This window comes from Dermacentor variabilis, chromosome 5, assembly GCF_050947875.1.
Source record: "Dermacentor variabilis isolate Ectoservices chromosome 5, ASM5094787v1, whole genome shotgun sequence".
NCBI lineage: Eukaryota > Metazoa > Arthropoda > Arachnida > Ixodida > Ixodidae > Dermacentor > Dermacentor variabilis.
In genome coordinates this window covers 77,886,382-77,905,151 of record NC_134572.1, presented here as the reverse complement: position 1 = coordinate 77,905,151, position 18,770 = coordinate 77,886,382, and the positions used below count along the sequence as shown (strand labels likewise).

General features: G+C 41.2%; 1 protein-coding gene across 5 annotated transcripts in view; it reads left to right on the top strand.

The window, feature by feature from the left end:
* Window positions 1-495: 495 nt before the first annotated feature.
* LOC142582835 (glycerol kinase 3-like) overlaps window positions 496-18,770 on the top strand; it is a 53,219-nt gene continuing 34,944 nt past the window's right edge. For all 5 annotated transcript variants that reach the window (XM_075692899.1, XM_075692898.1, XM_075692901.1 and 2 more), the window contains exons 1-10: window positions 496-833; window positions 1,328-1,401; window positions 1,492-1,598; window positions 4,867-4,944; window positions 5,324-5,403; window positions 6,494-6,631; window positions 9,836-9,945; window positions 11,176-11,278; window positions 11,479-11,546; window positions 18,193-18,235. In XM_075692899.1, coding sequence (XP_075549014.1) covers window positions 747-833; window positions 1,328-1,401; window positions 1,492-1,598; window positions 4,867-4,944; window positions 5,324-5,403; window positions 6,494-6,631; window positions 9,836-9,945; window positions 11,176-11,278; window positions 11,479-11,546; window positions 18,193-18,235 — 888 coding nt within the window. In that variant the 5' untranslated portion in view covers window positions 496-746. The remainder of the gene's footprint in view (window positions 834-1,327; window positions 1,402-1,491; window positions 1,599-4,866; window positions 4,945-5,323; window positions 5,404-6,493; window positions 6,632-9,835; window positions 9,946-11,175; window positions 11,279-11,478; window positions 11,547-18,192; window positions 18,236-18,770) is intronic.

The window sequence follows — 18,770 nt, the reverse complement described above, 5'->3', positions numbered from 1 at the left end:
CATAGCTCTAATTCTCAATAACCCATTGTGACAATGATGGTTTGTTGCTTATGCCGTTGTTTGCTCCTTCATTTCGCACTGGCGAGACGCAATGTGACATCAACTTAAGCTTGATAAGCGAGGTTAAGCGATCATTGATTGCATTTCTTATAGTTTAGATAAACATTGCTAATTCCTGCATCAGGGGTCGAAAGCATTTACCTGCTGAAGAGGATAAAGTTATCAAAAATTTCTGGTCTGAGCTTGTGCTTTCGTATAACAAAACAAAAACCACTTAGATGCTTGCTGCTTCAGTGATGGACACAAGCTTTATGCAGTCAGTCAAGAAGGCTTCAAGCTGGCGAGAAAAGCGCGCAACTTGCTTCTACATTTGCAGCGCCCACTACGTAGCGGCAACATCGCTCACGATAGCACCCAGTCGACTCAGTTCTGCCCTAGCGGCGAGATAGGGCGAGAAGTCCACGTTGGCATTCGGACCTGTTTCGTTACTATAAAATGAAATAGCTCTACACATGCGGCGGCTGCCCATGGGCTGCCTGCAGCGTGCGTTCGGAGCCGGTGAACAGCAGTTCGTACCCGTTGCAGTTGTAGGTGTAAGCATGCTGTAAGCTACCTCTTACGTTGTAGGTGTATCGCTCCAAGTGGAAATGCCCCTGCGCCCCCTCGTACAGCCTCGACCGTCTTCTTTGAGACCAATGTAACTTCTTAGACCGCCATACCTAAAAGGTCGATTTGGCGTGCTTCCGATGGCATCGAAGCCAAACATTGTGCGCGGCAAGCATGGCCCGCTTGTTGGTGCAATTGATCAAGGAACAAGCAGCACTAGATTTCTGGTGAGTTTTGTTCTTGCTTTATAAATTCTGAACTGCAGGAATCCGTGGACAATTCACGATTGCAGGTGCTTGCCCTTCACGTGTGTGCGCCCGAAACAACTCGTGGAGATCCCCCGCACAGCTGTTTTCGCTTCGCCCATTCATTTGCTCGTTGTTTTCATCCATAGCTGTCGCTCTTGTGATGCGTAAGATCGCGTTCAGGGTAGTTGCGTCCATAAAACTGAGGCGTGTTCTCTCGCATGTTATGAGGAAAAATATAGAGAAAAACACGGCGCCGTTTTCCTCGTATCGCCTGACAGCATACTTGCGCAAACCTGAGCGTTTCAGGCATCGCATGAAAATACGGAGTTTCTTTATTAATTTTCTTGCGGTTGGCAATCGTCGTTATTTTAGCGTGTGAGAGAAATTAACCCTCCAGCTTTTGATTAAGCAGACATGTCGCTGAGCTCCTATGTCCAAGCAACCGTCTCTACATTCTTGTTTCTCTGCTTTAGGTTTTCGCGAGCAAGACATCTGAACTCATTGCCTACCATCAAACAGAAATACAGCACGTTCTTCCAAATGATGGGTGTGTTGAATTTCCCCTTGCGTTCGCCTTTTTCACGTAGATGTGCAGTTATCCGGTGCTCAACTTTTTCAATTCACTTTGATCATTTAGATGGGTGGAGGAAGACCCATACGAAATCGTCAAGTCTGTCCATGAATGTATAGAAAAAACTGTTGATAAATTGAAAGCCCTTGAGATTGACCACCGTGATATAATAGGTAAGCAATTTTTCACACTTCTTGATCAGTACGTTTTACCGTCTTGGTAACTAGCGGTCGCAACATGTTACCACCTACAAAAAAAACAAAAAAAAAAAACCATGCCGTCTTAGTAGCTCACTGTAATTCAACTGATATTCAGAATTTCTTGCTCAATTCGTACATGTGCAAACATCTGTGTTGACATTTGTCTACTGTTAACTCATCTGTTACTCCAAGCAATTAACTTTTTTTGTAGTCCATTCAGAATATTGCAGCTAGACTGTATGCTATTTTTCACTGTTCTGCTCTGACTAGCTGTTAGTCCTTTTCATTTTTTTGCTGTGCCGTTGTTGACTTTCTGCAAAAGCTGTTAGTTCGGGATATATGGGCTCTTTAATGTCAGCAACTCTTTTATTAATATTTTGTGTGTCTGTGTGCGCATCACACTTCTCCGAGGTCCAGCAGCCTGCATGCAGACAAAGCGTGCTCACTTCCTTCTTGCACAAACACAGTGCAACCTTCATAGTGATATGAGCTGGCAGATTGCCAATTTGAGGAGAGGATCATAGTCTTGGTAACACTTGAGGTCACAGATGTACTTATCAGCATGCTACCCTTTGGCTAAGAGGGATGTATAATGCAAGCTATGGTTGCATGGTGTGGGGCGAGAAATGTGTCGTGCCAAACCATATATTCAGTAGTTGAAATATACAGTCGGCCTGTTGCACTGGCACAGGGTTTTATATAGACTTGCTTAACTCATGAGCACCATTTTATTTCCAAGTTAGTACAGTTACACTTAATTAAGCAGGAGGGGAGTGGTAGGAGTGCAGAAGTTTTATGCTCAAATATGGAAATGCGCACTGCACCATTTGCTCGAAGCAACATATTTTTCTTCTTTTTGCACTGAAATCAAGGAAGTTACGATGGAGTCTCGTAACACGAGAACTATACAGCACGCAGAATTGAGGGAGGTTTGAATGTGAATGTTTACAGGAATTGCTGTTTGAACACAAATTAAGTGTTTCTTTTTATATTGGGGCAGTGTACACATACAAAAACTGTACAGATGCAAAATTTTTCGTTTTTCATTTCTTTCACCTGAATTGTTAACATGGTGTAACTGTAAATGTGGTCATGTAAAACATGGTGACAATTTGGTGGTCATGGTAGCATTGAACTCTAAACATTAAAATTTGTCTGCTTTCAAAATCTTCAGTGTGGCATGGATAGCAGCATCCTGGAGCTGTAGTTTTATGCGCTATGTATACTTTTCAAGAAATAATTGAATACCCATTGGTTATTGGTTTAGATTATGACACGTGGTCTATGTTTGCATGCCATTTCAGCACTGTACAAAAGTTACATGTGATGTTTTGCAACTTGGTTGTGTAGGATGTGTGCCAAGGAAAAAAGAAGGGCGGGGCATTACTTTCTTATAAGGGGTGCATGAATATTCAGATATGAATTTAATAGTTCTTGCAGTTTGATTTGTATTTGATTTGAGAATTCACTATTCAAAATTGTGGTATGTTCGTTTCTGTACAAACTCTACAAAAGATGACCAAAATTGCTGCAATATCAAGGGGAGGAAACTGGTTTGAGTGAAGATTGTTCAGAATGGCTTTGCTGCAGGAGAGCCGTGGTAACTGTGTAGACGCACCACTTGAGTAAATGCACGGGGTAGATAACTTCTGCTCAGTAATTTCTAGTCATTCAATAAGAATGCATTCTATAATAAGTCAGCCACATTTTGCTTTCTTGGTTTAGGCAAACCTCTTTATTATTTGGCCATTGGTCTGTATCCCTTTAATAAAACAATGTGTGGTGCTGTAGTATGACGTTTCTTTCAATGAACACGACACCGTATGCGTATTTGGTGGTGCACATTTCCTTGTTTCTTCATTTTCCTTGCTTCTCATTCACGAGCTCCTTAATCGACCAGACGTTCAGTTGTGAATGGCATCACATGCATCAAATAATGCATCTAGGCCTCTATAGTTTGCCAGATGGACTCCCTATAAACTTAGTTTCATGTTGTTTAGAAATAAGGTTGTCGATTAAATATTTAGAGGTCATTTGTCCCTAATATGAACATTAGTTTTGAAGTTCTATTGTTCGAGAATCTCTCATTTTTTAGAATCTCACTATAAGTGCTATATATTCAACAGCCATGGGCCACCAGCTTGGCCAGTGCAGCATGCCACTTTCCTTGCATTTTGCAGTAATCTTCCGATTGGCTGCACACAGCTACTTTTTTTTTTATGGAGTGCAGTAAAAGAAAGGCTGCAAAATTTTGTGTTCAAGATAGCTTCCCATTTCCTTGTATCTTTAATTTTTCACTTCAAAAACTTAATTTGAAGCCATTCATTTATCTAGATTTTTTTAAAGCATTGGTAAATCACAGTGCAAACTCCCCCCTCAGACAATTTAGTTATCCAAGTTGAAGACTAAGTTTTAGCAAATTTATTGCATCTTAAGAATAATCACAAACATATAACATATGATATATGACATACGCTATATAACATATTGCATATAGAAAACTATAGGCATACAGCATTACTGAAAAGTAAGTCCTGTTTTGTTATGCTTGAGCTCTCAAAAGTACTTGAGGTGTGAGCACAATTAAGAAAAACCAACAAAAAAATTGAGACGCAAGCACCACAGAAGGAAGAGACACCATAATCCTTTCTGTCATGCTTGCAATTCAATCTTTTCACTGGTTTTTCGCATGTCTCAGCATGAACCAACTGGCCCAGTTAGCAGCACTTATACTGTGAGAACAAATCAGACTATTTAATTTACTTCTAAACCACTAAACCACTTCATAAATTTAGTGCTAATCATTCTGCAAAAAAACAACAGAACAAGAAAACACAACTGCTGCATGGCAGGGTTAATCAATGTTATGTACAGGTTTAATCGGATATGTTTTATGATGTGTGAGACGTGTTTCAAGCATAATGTGCATTAGTATTTCTGATTTTGAGGCATCACCTTGCAGATTTGCATTCAGTACTTGAAGAGCTTGTACGAATTTGCTTGGGTGGGACCATAATCTCTTTTACGACACTCTGACCACTTACTAAATTTGAGAGGAAGCCATAGACTTTTTAAAAGTAGTGCTTTCTGCAAAGCTTCGCATGCCAGGTTTTTTGAAGTGCCATGATATTGATGGGAATCGTTGTTGCATCCGTTATTAATAGAACCTATTGTGCAACTTGAAACAGTGACAGCGTTAAATTCATGGTTGTCTGTGTGTCATTTTTGTTTTGTTTTTTAGCACTTGGAGTCGCCAACCAGAGGGAGACAACAATTGTTTGGGACAAAAACACTGGCAAGCCTCTGTACAATGCTATTGGTAAGCACAGAATGAATCACTATTGAGCTGGTCACCTGTGCCATCAAAATTTAGCATGCTTTAAATCACAGTTTCATTGGCTGTTTTACTATGGCAGCAGAGTGTCTGTTATTATATACCTATTACTTTTGCTAAGACAGGCTACCTCTTTTGTGTTCTTGTACTTTTATGCAGATATTATTGACCTTTTTTCTCTGTTACATGTTGAAATATATAAGCAGTAAGGTTGTATCTGGTGCAGGTATGTTTTGGGGGAATCGCACTGGTCTAGTCTTTTGTCCTGGTTGATGAAGTTTCAGAATATTTATCATGTGGGACTATCTGTGAGATGAGTGCGCGGCTTATTTTGAACTTTCCTTTCTTTCTGCTAACTGCACAGTGTGGTTGGATAACAGGACGATGGGTACTGTTGAAACCTTACTGTCAAAAATCCCAGGCCATGATAAGAACTATCTTAAGGTAAGTGATGTCAGCAATAATTAATTTTAATGTGACAGCCAACAAAACTGCCTTGTTCTCTCAAAAAGAAATAAAGTCAAATTATGTTTTATGCACTGCTGTCAGTTTGTGCTATCACAGTTTCCTGCAGACTTCTATCAGGTTCTAGTCTAGCATCCCATTCGTTAGTTAAGTGTCAGGTAATATTCCTTTACAATGTTTATGGAGAGCTGTACATGTGGCCAGTGCTATTATAGTGGTCTGTGTGTAGGCTCCCCTCTGGTACTTCTTTGAACTTTTACACAGCAAAGATTGAGAATGAGAGCTCATCTCAAACATAAGAACCGTAGGCTACCATGATACGCAAGCTTTTCGCAGCAGACTTTTCAATCCCTTTATCACTCATTTTCCTTCCACACAAGAAATCCATCCTATCACATCGTACTCCCACCGGCCTTTGAACTAGCGTGGTTGTACAAAATTTCTTAAGCCAGAACTCCAATATTCTTCGCTTGCAACATTATGATAAAGATGGAAGCGGAGCATAATGGTGTTCCAAACTTCTAAAAGGGCTTACAACATTGAGGCAAGCAGTATTGTTTTGTTGTACTTTAGTTAAGAAGAATGCATGGTGCTGCAAAAATACTATGTCAATTTTCTTGATGTCATTGGCCCACTTCGTCATTACTAAAAGCAAGAAAGCACAACACAGAGCTCAAACAGAAGAAATGCTGGCAAAGCTCTCGCAAGGCTTAAATAATTTCTGTGTCAAAGGCAGCAACAACACCGAGGGAGCAAAGCAGTCTGTTTCATTGCCTTATGTCGGGTCCGGCTCTATAATTCGTAGCCTGGGAACACTTTCAACAGACTGTGTCATTGACCGCTAATTTAACAACATTACTTTGTACCATGTTACAAAGCTTTATTTCTTCATAATTAGTCCTTGTCCTTAAGCCTCACAATATATGGTCGTTGTTGGGGCCTTTTGTGTCAGCTTGTGTCAGCTTAAAAATTTCTTTAATGCATGCAGAGTAATTAAAACTTATGGAATTTATGGTACTATTTATGTGTGATGTGCTTGTGAAATCTGCTTCCTTTTTCTTTCTTCTAGAAAAAATGTGGGCTACCTTTGAGCACGTACTTCAGTGCGGTTAAGCTAAAGTGGCTCATGGACAATGTTCCTGATGTAAAATCTGCGATGAAACAAGGGCACTGCATGTTTGGCACAGTAGACTCGTGGCTTATATATGTAAGTGTATGGTTGAAACTCTTTTTCAAGATTTATGGGAAGGGGAATATTTTTATTGGTCTTAGATGTCGGCTTTAGAGCTGCCAGGCACAATGAGTAGTGTCACATAAAATTTAAGGCATGGACAGTAGAACCTCGCTGATACAATCCCGTTATGTTTGATTTTCCGGCACCAGCATTTGCAATCGAGAACACAAAATGTTACCTGTTCAATAGAGGCTTTTTTTCTTCACCGGTTCATAGGTTTCGGGAAAACACGATCTTTCGGCACCAACGTTCAGTACATTGCCAAGCTGCAGTCGTATAATAAGTTTTCTGGCCGCTAGATCCCATATAAAACTAAGGGTTGCAATGTGTGCATGACCGGGAACGCTGGCATGCACTCGGTTTCCTATTCCAGTCCCAGCAAATCTCCTTCAGAGTCGTCAGATACGGCATTCACAGCAATGCCCGAGTGCAAGTGAACACGTCAAAATTTCCCACCGAAAATGCCCCACTCGTAGGAGCTGCTGACCCAGGCTGAATTCAAGTAGTGCAATTGCAAGCTTGCTGAATGCTCCAAGAACAACAATGCACATTTCCCCATCAGCTCGGGGTGCGTTGACTTCTCATGCTGCAACCATTCGCACAACTTTTCGCGTTACGTAGATGTCAACTACAGATGAGTCTGTCAAATTTTGATTGACTATGGATCGTACGTTTTCCCGGTTGGTACGTCTTTTTCTTGCATTTTTGTTAAACGTAAGAACGAGGTTCTACTGTACTATCAGCTTACATTTAAATGCACATGCAAAGAATGGATCAGGACACCTGCCATTTGTAGCTGCATCAGAGTGCAACAGGAAAACAAACTGTGGTTGATTTCTCAGCATGGTGCAATCCCAAATGTTCACTTTGTAACTTGAATTAGTTAACTATTTAAATTGCAGGTGAACTTAGAAACACAAGGATGCATTCCAATCATTTTCTACATGTCTACATTAGAATTTATGCTAATAGTACAGGCACGCAGACAGCCTAGGGAGACAGATACTTAAGTACTGCAGTTGACTCTCTTTACAATGGACCCTGATAATCTATCAAAAAAACGTCCGTCTTATCCGAAGTTCGTAACATCCAAAACGTCTTGCTTCCGAAGCCTTTGTCGTGATGTCTAACAACTTTATTGCAAAGAGTGAGTGATGAATGCCAAAAGTAAAAAACAAACAAGAAAATACGCAGTTTCACCCAAAAGGCGAAACATCGGTTGCGATAGCAAATTAAACAAGATAAGTGCAGCAGCACAGCGAGCAAATTGACCTTCGTGCTGTCTCTCACCTGAACGCGGACTAAACTTCGAAAGCACAGTGTATACGAAGCTACCAGCACTAGACGCACTTTTTCCACATTGTAAATCACTTTCAAGTTAAGATACGGTGACCACGGCGTTATCAGCAGCCTCTGGAGTAAAAACCCCTCTGTCCCCCCCCCCCCCCTCCTGTGCCTCATGCACAAAAGAAGGCGGCGTATTTCCGCCCTGCCTTCCTCCCTCATGCGCATGATATTATGCCACAATTGTTGGCTGACACTCGCAAGTCACTTGTTAGCCCGTGCCAACACTGCAAAAGTATGTTGTGTGCCCGATTTTGAGAAAAATTGCCAGTAATTTTGTCCGCTGTAGCCTATAGTCCATTGTAGCGCAGTCCGTTATAAGCAAATTTCCTTGCATTAATAAAATCGGTAAAACAAGCTAAGGCTCAAATATGGCCCGTTTTATCCAAAAGTCTATTGTGTGCATTTTCGTTGTAATGAGCGTAGACTGTATAAACATAGGCCGGAAATACTCGCTAATGAGTACACCGACTTGTACTCGGTCTATACTGATTTCACAGACAAGTGTTAGAGTGTGAAGGAGTTACAGAAGATGTGACTGGATGTGGGCATGAATGGGAATCAGTGCTCGTAAGTTTGAGTGAACTCTTGTATTAAGAGTAGTGTGGGCCGACTCGCATAAATATCAGCGAAGGTCAATGAGAGCATTTGAGTTGACGTGAGCACCAACGTAACTGCTGGCGAGTGTGAGTGGACACAAGTAAAAGCATTTGTAAGTGCCAGGAAGTATGAAAGTGAGTGATTGTTGATGATTACATGGTGGGCATGAGTAGGAGCATGAGTGAGGTCCGATAAATGTGAGTGGACATGAGTGTTAGTGAGTGCATATATAGCCAAAAAGTGATTATGAGTGATTGCCTACCTATGTGCTAACCTTTGACTGTAAACACATTTACATGATAATTCCTAAGTGCCATTATTCACAAGTTCTTGAGTACCTTGTATAATATCAGGCTGCTGAGGATGCTCATTTTGAGGTCAAATAGGGAAGTAGTGTGCATTCTCTGACGGCTCTGGAATAGACACTATGCAAAACTTGCAAGTGCGCTTCTCCACACAACTCGTATGAACTCACCAAGATGGTGGACCTCGGACTAGGATCATAACTAAGGTGCTAATGTGCCAGCTGGTGACATCAACTAGCAACCCTCTGTTCCCTGCACTGTCCAAGCTTACAAAACATGTCTCAGCTATAGCACTGCTAGCAAGAATGCAGCTATCTTGATTAGGGCAAATTAGATGTGTGGGAAAGTCTGCTTACGGAATTTTGTACATTGTGCATTTGCCAAAAGAAAAAAATGTGCTAGGGAGCCTCTCAAAGCATCAAAATCAATGTTTGGACTAGAAATGCTTATGATTATTAGGGCAGTCTAATGTAGCACAAAGGTTGCCTATACTTCCACAAAGTGCTTTTTGTATTGGCTAGCACAGTTTGCCAGATGCTGGATGGCTCTAGATTCAAAAGATGGTTGAACCCTCCATGATCAAGTCTGCCAAGTCTGTCAAAAACAGTAGCGAGATTAATTTTACACATATTCGACATACATCTATCTTTATTGGTAATGCAGTGAAAGGAAATTTGAATATGAGAAAATAAATTTGGCCTTTTTCCGTAATTCTTCTTGAAGCTTGTAGGTTTAGTGACATAATAGGGCATGTCTGGGTGTGCGTGTGAGTTCTGCATCCTAATGTAAAGGTACGAGGAGTAAATTAATCATTGGAAGTTGCTAGCAGTGGTGGAATTTTGTGGTAAAATAGCATGACAAGAAAGATGTTTGGGTGTTTTGGAAGCAGTTTCTCTTGGTTTGGGTCTTATTTCTCCTTTCTTTTCAGAACTTCACCGGAGGGACCAATGGTGGTGTTCACATCACTGACGTGACAAATGCTAGTCGAACAATGCTCATGGATATTGAAACACTCCAGTGGGATAACTTTCTTTGCAAGTGAGTGCATGTTGAAGTGTCAGTCTTTTTTTTTTCTTTTTTTTTTTCTCTTTTGGTGTGTCAGCGTAACACTCCTGGCCACTGCATATATAAACAGCGACATCATCTATATTTGAGAAGCTTACTTGCTCACTTATTCATGTATACATTTGCTCACTTATTCATATATAGTATTTGCAAACAAGTCCATACTCGAACGAGCACTTTCACTGAAGATGTTGTCACTTGACAAATGTAGCAAACGCACTTCATTCACTGGCATTTCTCAATAATTCCCGAAATGAGTAGTTGCCCAAAAAGCATTCACCTGCTCTAATGCCTTCAAGTGGACAGCGAAAGTGTGCAATCACAGAATTATTACTCAGTCTCAGTGAAGGGATATTGCCACCCTCCAAAGAAAGAGAGCCTCGAGGGGAAACATGTATATATGAACACAGTCATTCAACTACTGAGCAGAAAACTTCAGGAGTTTGTTGCGCCGTTGGCCTGACAGCATCAAATAATTGAGGATCTTGTCAATTTCTGCAGGCACACTACAACTGGCCTTAGCATGTAGTACCATAATGCGAGCATTAGTCAGTGCAATTGCTTGTTTGATAGACTATGCACTTCATGTGTATATGTGGCATTTAATACATTCAGTGACATGTTTTTGCATAAGTAATTGGCCTATTAATTACTATGTCGTAGAAATGTGTGCCAAAAGGTGTGCTTATTCGACATTGCACAGTAATCCATAACGGGCTACTACTACAGAATCAATGAAGTGCCTGTGGAGCATATATGGCCGAGTAAAGAACGCAGGGAGCTTCCCAATTAAGAATACACTGCCAGCACTGTCCACTAATGGGAAAAGGCAGCTGGTTAATTTTTGAAAGAAATTTCTTGCTATAAATAGTGACCACATTGCTTAGAGAAGGTATTTTTATGTATTATTCCTTTTATCAAAGTGTCTTTCTTTGTTGAATACTTGTGGGTGAATCTGCTTCACTGTTCAATCGACCCTTGTACATTATTGTGCCTTTGTTCATTGTCGCTGTGTGCAGTGCATCTTGATCATAAATAAATCTGCTAACAATAGTTAAAAAGCACTCAATTTGAGATGTTAGCTGATGACATGTTCAAAGGGGTAGATTATGTCAGGGGAAACACTTCGCACATGGCTTCCTGCTGTCAGCCTGAGCATGCCAGTCATGAAGTTATTTGACTTGCCTGCGCTTCGGCTTCCAGGTTTTTCGGGGTACCGATGTCGATACTTCCCAAGATTCACAGCTCTTCGGAAATCTATGGGAAAATGTGTGAAGGTCCACTTCTTGGCGTTCCTATTTCGGGGGTGAGCAACCTTTTGTCGCACGCACTCCTTGTTGAGCACATCATGTGCATATACTTACGTGTTTACATGTTCGTTAAATAAAAAGTAGTGGCTGCTCAAAATGCACATTTAATGTACTCTTTCTAGTGCAACTTAGATGCATTGTTTACACTGTCTCCCAATATTTAAGAAAAATATCTGTGCTTTATGTTTTCTTTTAGTGTCTCGGAGACCAAAGTGCAGCACTTGTGGGTCAGCTGTGTTTTGACATAGGTGAAGCAAAATGCACGTAAGTGGTGACCTCACTTAAATATGTGTGGTGTCTAGTGCGCTGTGTTTACTGTGTGTTATGAGAACTGAAACCTTTGCAGTTGTATGCAATCTGAGCAAATCGTACATCAAAGACAGCGAAACTGTATAAGGGAGTTCTCGCATCCATTGGAAGTTCTAGTGGGCTTTTTCTTTCCGCTGCCCAATATCTGCTGAAGACATTGCAAATGCTTCACAAAATCCCAGATATGTATGGAGACTTATGTTAGTCCTTAAAATGTTTCTTTTCTTTTTTGAATGGTATGCCACACACATAGTGTTAAGGACAGCTACTGAAATTATTCTTAGCCAAAAGGCTGAGATGCGATACCTTATAACGTCTGTCAATTGGGGCCCCTCCTAGCTGACCTGCGATGTGGAGCTGGTAAAATGTTACATGGAAAGCAAAAATTACGGATTATTAGCTAAAATAAAGTGTGCAAGGATGTGTGTTCATGTGAAATATATGCAAGGTAACTTTTAATTTATAACCATTGATAGTTAACTTTCAAAGCAAATTTGGGGCTCCGACACAGGCTTCATTTCTGGCTGTTCTTTGACATTCAGTACCAACCACACTACCACAGGCTGTGGCTTTTGTCCTTGCAAAGCTACCCTTGTCGGCTTTGGTGTGCTAAAATGTGTGCAACAGTTTTTCTAACAGTTTTTCTAGTTATGTTGTCTGTGCATTACTGGAGTTTAAATATATATCATCATCATCATCATCATCATCATCATCATCAACCTGGTTACGCCCACTGCAGGGCAAAGGCCTCTCCCATACTTCTCCAACTACCCCAGTCATGTACTAATTGTGGCCATGTTGTCCCTGCAAACTTCTTAATCTCTTCTTAATTAAATATATATGATGTAAGGCAAGTTTAACTGGTTTAGTAAGAATTGCATGCATTGCTGTCATCAGATAAAGAAATCCTTAGACATAGAAACTGCTGCCATATCTTCTCCAATTAAAAAAAATATAGCATGTATGATGTGAAGCAAATTAGTATTTGTTTGTGCTCGTTATGTAAAATTAGTCAAAAGAGAGGATTCTGTTATCTTATGTACACAAAAACCACCATCAATGCTTTGTGTGATGCTAACAATGAATGCTGCAATCTGTAACTTTTCTTGCTTGTCTTGTATTAGGGTGTCTTAAGTACTAGCCTGTTTGTATAAAGAAATGCTTGTTTTACAGTTTGTGTGCTTGTTCAATGCTAAACATGCTTGCAGCACCGTTTTGCTGTTTTCAAACCAACCCTGCAAACAATCTTGGCGATGCGGACACATTTTTCATTGTCATGCTTGGTGTGGCAATAAACTTTCACTTCTCTTAAATTGATACAGTGAAACCTTGTTAATATGTAGTTGGCCGGAGCTCGGAAAAAGTACGTACTAAATAGTAGTACTGCTTAACCAAAATAGCGTGAGATCGCCCACTTACCTCTCATAAATGAAACTCTGAAAGAGTGCAATGAAAGGGGAAGAGACATGCAGTATTTGTTCACTTCACACACCGCTGTTGTTGCTGTTAGGACGCCACGGCCTAGCAGCAATGACAGCAGCCTCAAGCTTACTGAAGCTGCGAGCCAGCTTTTCAGCCGGCCACCTCTTCTCGGCAAACACTCTCATGGCAGATTCCTCGTTGGCGTTGCATGTTCTCCGTGCACGCAGGCGATAGCGCTGCAGAAGTCGTGGGTCGCCCTTTTCATTGCGGGGTGCTGTTCCCGTCGCGACAATTGCATTCATGAGGCTGATGTAACGCACAGCTTCTGCCACTGTCGGGCCTAAATTGCCTCTGCTGTCGCTTTCAGTATCGTCGTCACTGTTGATAGCCGACTTTTTGGCAACAACAAAGGCAATGGTGGTGAAAAGTCGAATTTCGTAGCCTACATCTCTAGGCAGTTGCAGCAGCGCTACTGAGCAACTTCTTCGCATTCCAAATGCCACACACCGTAGTCAACAGCAGATCCCTGTCACGTGCCAGCACTGATTTCTTCGTTTCACGTTCGATAGCATGAACAATGTCTAATTTTACGTCTATGCTGAGCACCCAGCGTCTTGTTTATCCGAGCTTCGGCATGGCGCGAGTCCTCGTTTGTTTGCACGGCCCCACAACGCTCTCTGGCATGGCACCGAGATGATGTTGATGTGTCTTCACACGCAAACGCACAGGGTGCTTGGAGGCCGTTGTTCTGATCTCTGAGGCTTGTTCTGCAGGGCTGCCCGATGGAGATGACACACTGCCGGGTTTGCGCAATAAAAAATGGAAACACCACGTGTTAATCGATACGTAGGCAATAAGGTGGTAGGGTTTATACGCATACAAAACACATTATGTTCAATGGCTGCTGAGTCGAGGATTTGACTTGACTACTTTTAAAACGAAATAACTGTTCAAGCAGGTGGGTTTAACGAGATTTTACTGTATCTGGAATGTGCCATCCAGTTCCTTGCTGTGTGCAACGACTTGTATTTTTGTAGGTTCTATTTCTGTTAAGCTATATTATTATTCTTGCAGTATTGCATCACTGCATGCTTGCCATGGCTATTTGTCTTCTAGGTCGCCGAAAGGTGTAGGCAAAAGAATGGAACATCAACTCTCTGACCTATGTGACACACTTGTCAGACACGGATGTAGTATTTGGGATAAGCAGATAAGCTGTGTCAAGAAATTTGTAGGCAGCAAGATAACTGAAGGTCCTTGGTATAGCAGGCCTGCTTTGTATAGAAGGCTGGAGCATGGCTTCTTGATAACAAGTTATTGCAGGTCTGCACTGTATAGAGACGGAAGCACGGCTTGATAAAAAGCTATATGATGTAAGTTGTCGCGTGTATTGAAAGGGGTGCAAGTTTGTATTGTTACAGGGCTGTGCGACTGTGTAATATTTAAACTTAAAGCACAGGGATTGTAAGTAACCACCTAATGAAGAACAGCATAGCAACGTTTATTGAAGTTTCACCCACTTAGAATGTGTCTATAACATATTTCACTTTTCATGATCACTGCACTTTTATCATGGTGAAAAGGCAAACTGTCACATATATACACATTGCCCGAAAGCCAGACATTTCAGCAGAGATTAACAGGCGTAATACCTTTGATACACTTGAAACACAGACTTCAATAAGTAGCACCGCATGCACACGACAGAGTAGATGCGACAATGTGATCATCTAGAACTGGAAGGTATACATGATTGAGCACATGCGAAAGTGTAAATGTAATTTGCACGTTGCTGAAAGCAGACACCACACAGTGGTGCACGGCTTTTATTTTGCCTGGCCAGTCGCACCATCAGATGTGAGGGTGGCTGAACATCTAACCACAGCTAAACCTTGTTATGACGAAGTTGCATTGGGCATGAAAATATGTTCGGTATATTTAATGTTCGTGGTACGCATACATGCTGATATTGGTTTAAAAAAATGTACATTAAGTCTGTGCGAAATGAATGCAAGTGAGGTGCCTTCAACAGGCCAGCAAGGGGTTTCCTGTAGATTTTGATGGTCCATTGTCTCCTTGCCGTGCTGACACGAGACTCGGGAACAACAATAAAATATATACCCGCCTTCTACACGGCCGTGTAGATGCAACCGTTTGATTGGTGTTGTCGAATGAGAAACGGTGCATTGGCTTACCCGCTGCAGCCTGACCAAGCCAAGCTGTCACTGCTGCCAGACTTTTCGCACATCAGGGGGGACTTTACGTGGATCTGTACTCGGCTAGTTCGTCTGGTTCGTCAGCTACTCATATAGTTCATGCATCTGATCTCGCCCTCGATTGCTAGTTAAGTGTACAAGTGCCAAGATGTTAACGGAAAGCTTCCCGCAATGGCTTATCTCTAGCGACTCCACCAGCTGCACTGCTGAGGCTGGTAAGCTAACCAGCGCCACTTCAGCGGAAATTGGCAACCAAAGTTACAAACGGTTTCATGCCAGTCAGCAACTTTGCTCATATCCGCCATGTCTACGGCATTGCGCACATGATTCATGTCTGAAGCATTGTGTACAATCTGAAATTTCGGTTGCCATTCTTGTGCTAGGGGTAGGTGGCAGTGCTGCATAGAAGCCCGTATAATCGTGCAGGTTTGAAAAATTGGTTCTGGGAAATCGGTTCTGGAAAATCGGTCAGTGAGTGGATTTGATATTTTTGCTACCAGAATGCTGCTGACTTCTGTTGATGCGATGGGGCCATCAAAATTAATCAGTTTATCCAACAAGTTGAATTTGCAAAAAAAAAAAAAGAAAAGCATCACTGATTTATTTAACAATAATTGCTTGATTGTAACACGTCCCTGCATCAAATTCACTGCCACTTTATATGTGTCCAAAGCAGAAAGCTAACATAGAAATGGCATTAAAGCCCCTAAATAAAGTAAAAATATAATGTTCACACAATTTGTGTAATGTGTTGCAGAATAGTAGCCAGTTTCCTAAAGTCAGCTTTTTTTTCAGAATCAGAATCAGAATCAGTTTTATTTTCCTCAAGGAAAGGAAAAATGGACCCCAGACAAAAAGCTGCTCATTGAGCAGCTTGACGAGGCCTGAGGCCCTACAAGCAGTGGCAACAGCGGCAAAACAGCAGTGTATGTCGGACTAGAAGAGGAAAAAAAAAAAAAGCAACTTGAAAAACAAAAAAAGAACTAAAAAGAAAAAAGAAAAAAAGAAACTCAAAAGAAAAAAGTCAGCTTCACTGCAGTGCTTCTCTATTATTCGGTAATGTGTGCGAACGCTGCGAAAGTGGTTTTGGTTTTGTGTCCAATTGCACCGCACAGGCAATTTATGGCATAATTTTCCTGAAAAGAAAATACGGTGCTTGCTAGAATTGGGGTAAATACCATAATCAGACATTGTAAACTGCAATCATTGCTTATTATCTTCCTAAGGCAATCCAAAAATAGGCCTTTTCAGTGAGAGATGATGCATATATTGCATTCATTGTCCCCAAAGCTCTGCTTATACAGACTCTGCCACAGAAGGGGTCGCTATTGGGCTCACCATAGGGTCAGACATGTGTGTGCTGACTGGCCACGTTTGAATTATCCGGTGAAAGCCAATTTGATGATTGAAATAATGGAAGTTTGGGCCTATAAAGATGCATGAGTGTCCTTTGGTCAGGGTCGAATTCTCAGAAAAATCTAATTAACTGGAGTCGAATGAACAGAAGTCTACTGTAGATATTTTGAGGCATGTACAAAAAAATTTTTGCTTCGCTATAACCAACGTCGTTCACATGCATTTTCAATTTGTTTATAGCAGGAGAGCACTCCATTCAATTATGACATGACCAATGAAATTTCATATTTATATCTTTATATCCGATAATCATTATATTCTTGTTTGTTATAAAGTGGCAGTATGCAGTGGCGTTGTTGTCAGCAGCAATGGCTGATTGGTGTTACCGGCTTTTTCCCTGCCCATAGGTATACATTTGAATACAAAGTTTCGAATTTATTTTCTCATTACACAGCGCAGTTATGAAGTGTGCCTTTCGTGAGAAAATGTGTCTTACGTCTTGGAAGAGCGCTCACAACACGAAGCAACAGCAACTTCGAACCCTGTATGTTTTTAAAACAGGTCTAGTGGCAGAAGCAATACTCGCAATTTACCCACCTCGTTGAAATGCCAGTTGACAAGCACTTCAGAGGAGTTTCATTTATTTCATCAGTGACCCATAATGCAGAGATTTCTTTCAGCAGCTGCTCTGTATATATTTCAGTAACTTTTGCAAAATGTCAAACGTTAACGTAGCTGATGTGGGAAAATTGAGTAGGCAGTACCACAAAATGGTAATGACACACTAGGAGCAGAAGCAAGAAAGCGCGAATGTAAACTGCTCGCCTTGTTTGTCCTCTCTTGGTGTCATAAATAGCTTCATCGTTTTTACATGAGAAACCATTCATGTTGTCAAAATGTTTGTCGGTGCAGAGGTGTCTTTTTTTTCCCTTCGCATTCTCTTTGAAGAGGAGTGAAAAGTAAAAAGTGGTAGAAAGCAAAGGGTGTCATATGCCCATCATGTTGTTGTTTGCTTGCCAAGTCACGAGTGGAGAGGCATAGTGGAGTGCAGCCGTCACCCTGATGGTGCTTTTTGACAAATGCTGCTCAACAACTGATAAATGAAACTGCCTTAGGACTGTTGCTTCTACATGTAGTGCTAAAAACTATATAAGAAAATTTTCTTATCGCCAGAAGAGGTTGCCAAATGTTTTTCTTAGCTTTAGCTGATACTTTTGGTAATAGCTTCTCCTTCTTTGTTGCTGTTACCTTTATTTTTTACCAAAATCTCCGATGCAAAGAACCGTGCAGACGATGAAAATTATGCATATTTAAAAGTCTCTACATTTGACGCCAACCAGCTTTGCATTCCGTAATGTAAGTAAAAGTAAATTGCCAAACAAGACGCAATTTCTACACTGAACTGCAGCAGACCACACCATACAGAACACTCCAGCCATATCGCTACGCACGCCAGCTTACATTGTTAGTAAATTTTCCGTGGGTCTGTAGGGTCTAACTTGAGTCAGCTGCCTATACTCCCTTTTTCTTTTCATGGAGCAGAGCTGGGGCTGAGGTATACGTCGTGTAAAGTGACGTCCGGTTTCTTTTGTTTTGGTCCTGTGCAGATATGGCACTGGATGCTTCCTCTTGTGTAACACTGGCCTGGAGGTAAGCACACAGCATGTTCATTCACTAATTCATATTGGAATTAGCTGCATTGCTTGCTGCGAGAACGCTTCTTTGTTGCATGTGCACTGTTCATTTAATTAATGTGGTTCTCCTGCTGCTGCTTGATTGTGGCAGCTGGATTGCCTTTCACTTTTCCTTTCTGTTTCACAACTTGCAATGTACAGCCTATAGCTGCATGAACATTTTACTGCCATTTATTGTTTCTATGGAAATTTTGTGTTACAAGCAGTGCTTGGAAAGGGAGGAGTAGGGCACACCTGTACTATTATTGGAAGCCGGTATGACATGTTAAAGAACTGCTGAAATTGCATCGGTTTGCGTGAATCCTAGAATTTTCTACATCGAAAAAATTGACAGCATTCTGACATCAGCATAGTTGACAGTGTGAATGTACAGGATAATTCAACATGGAAGGACTGCGATGGAAAAAAAAATGAACCTGGCAAGTTGGGACACTAATAATGGCACAATATTGCAGCGCTTTGCAGCTCATTAAAAAAAAAAAGAAAGAAGA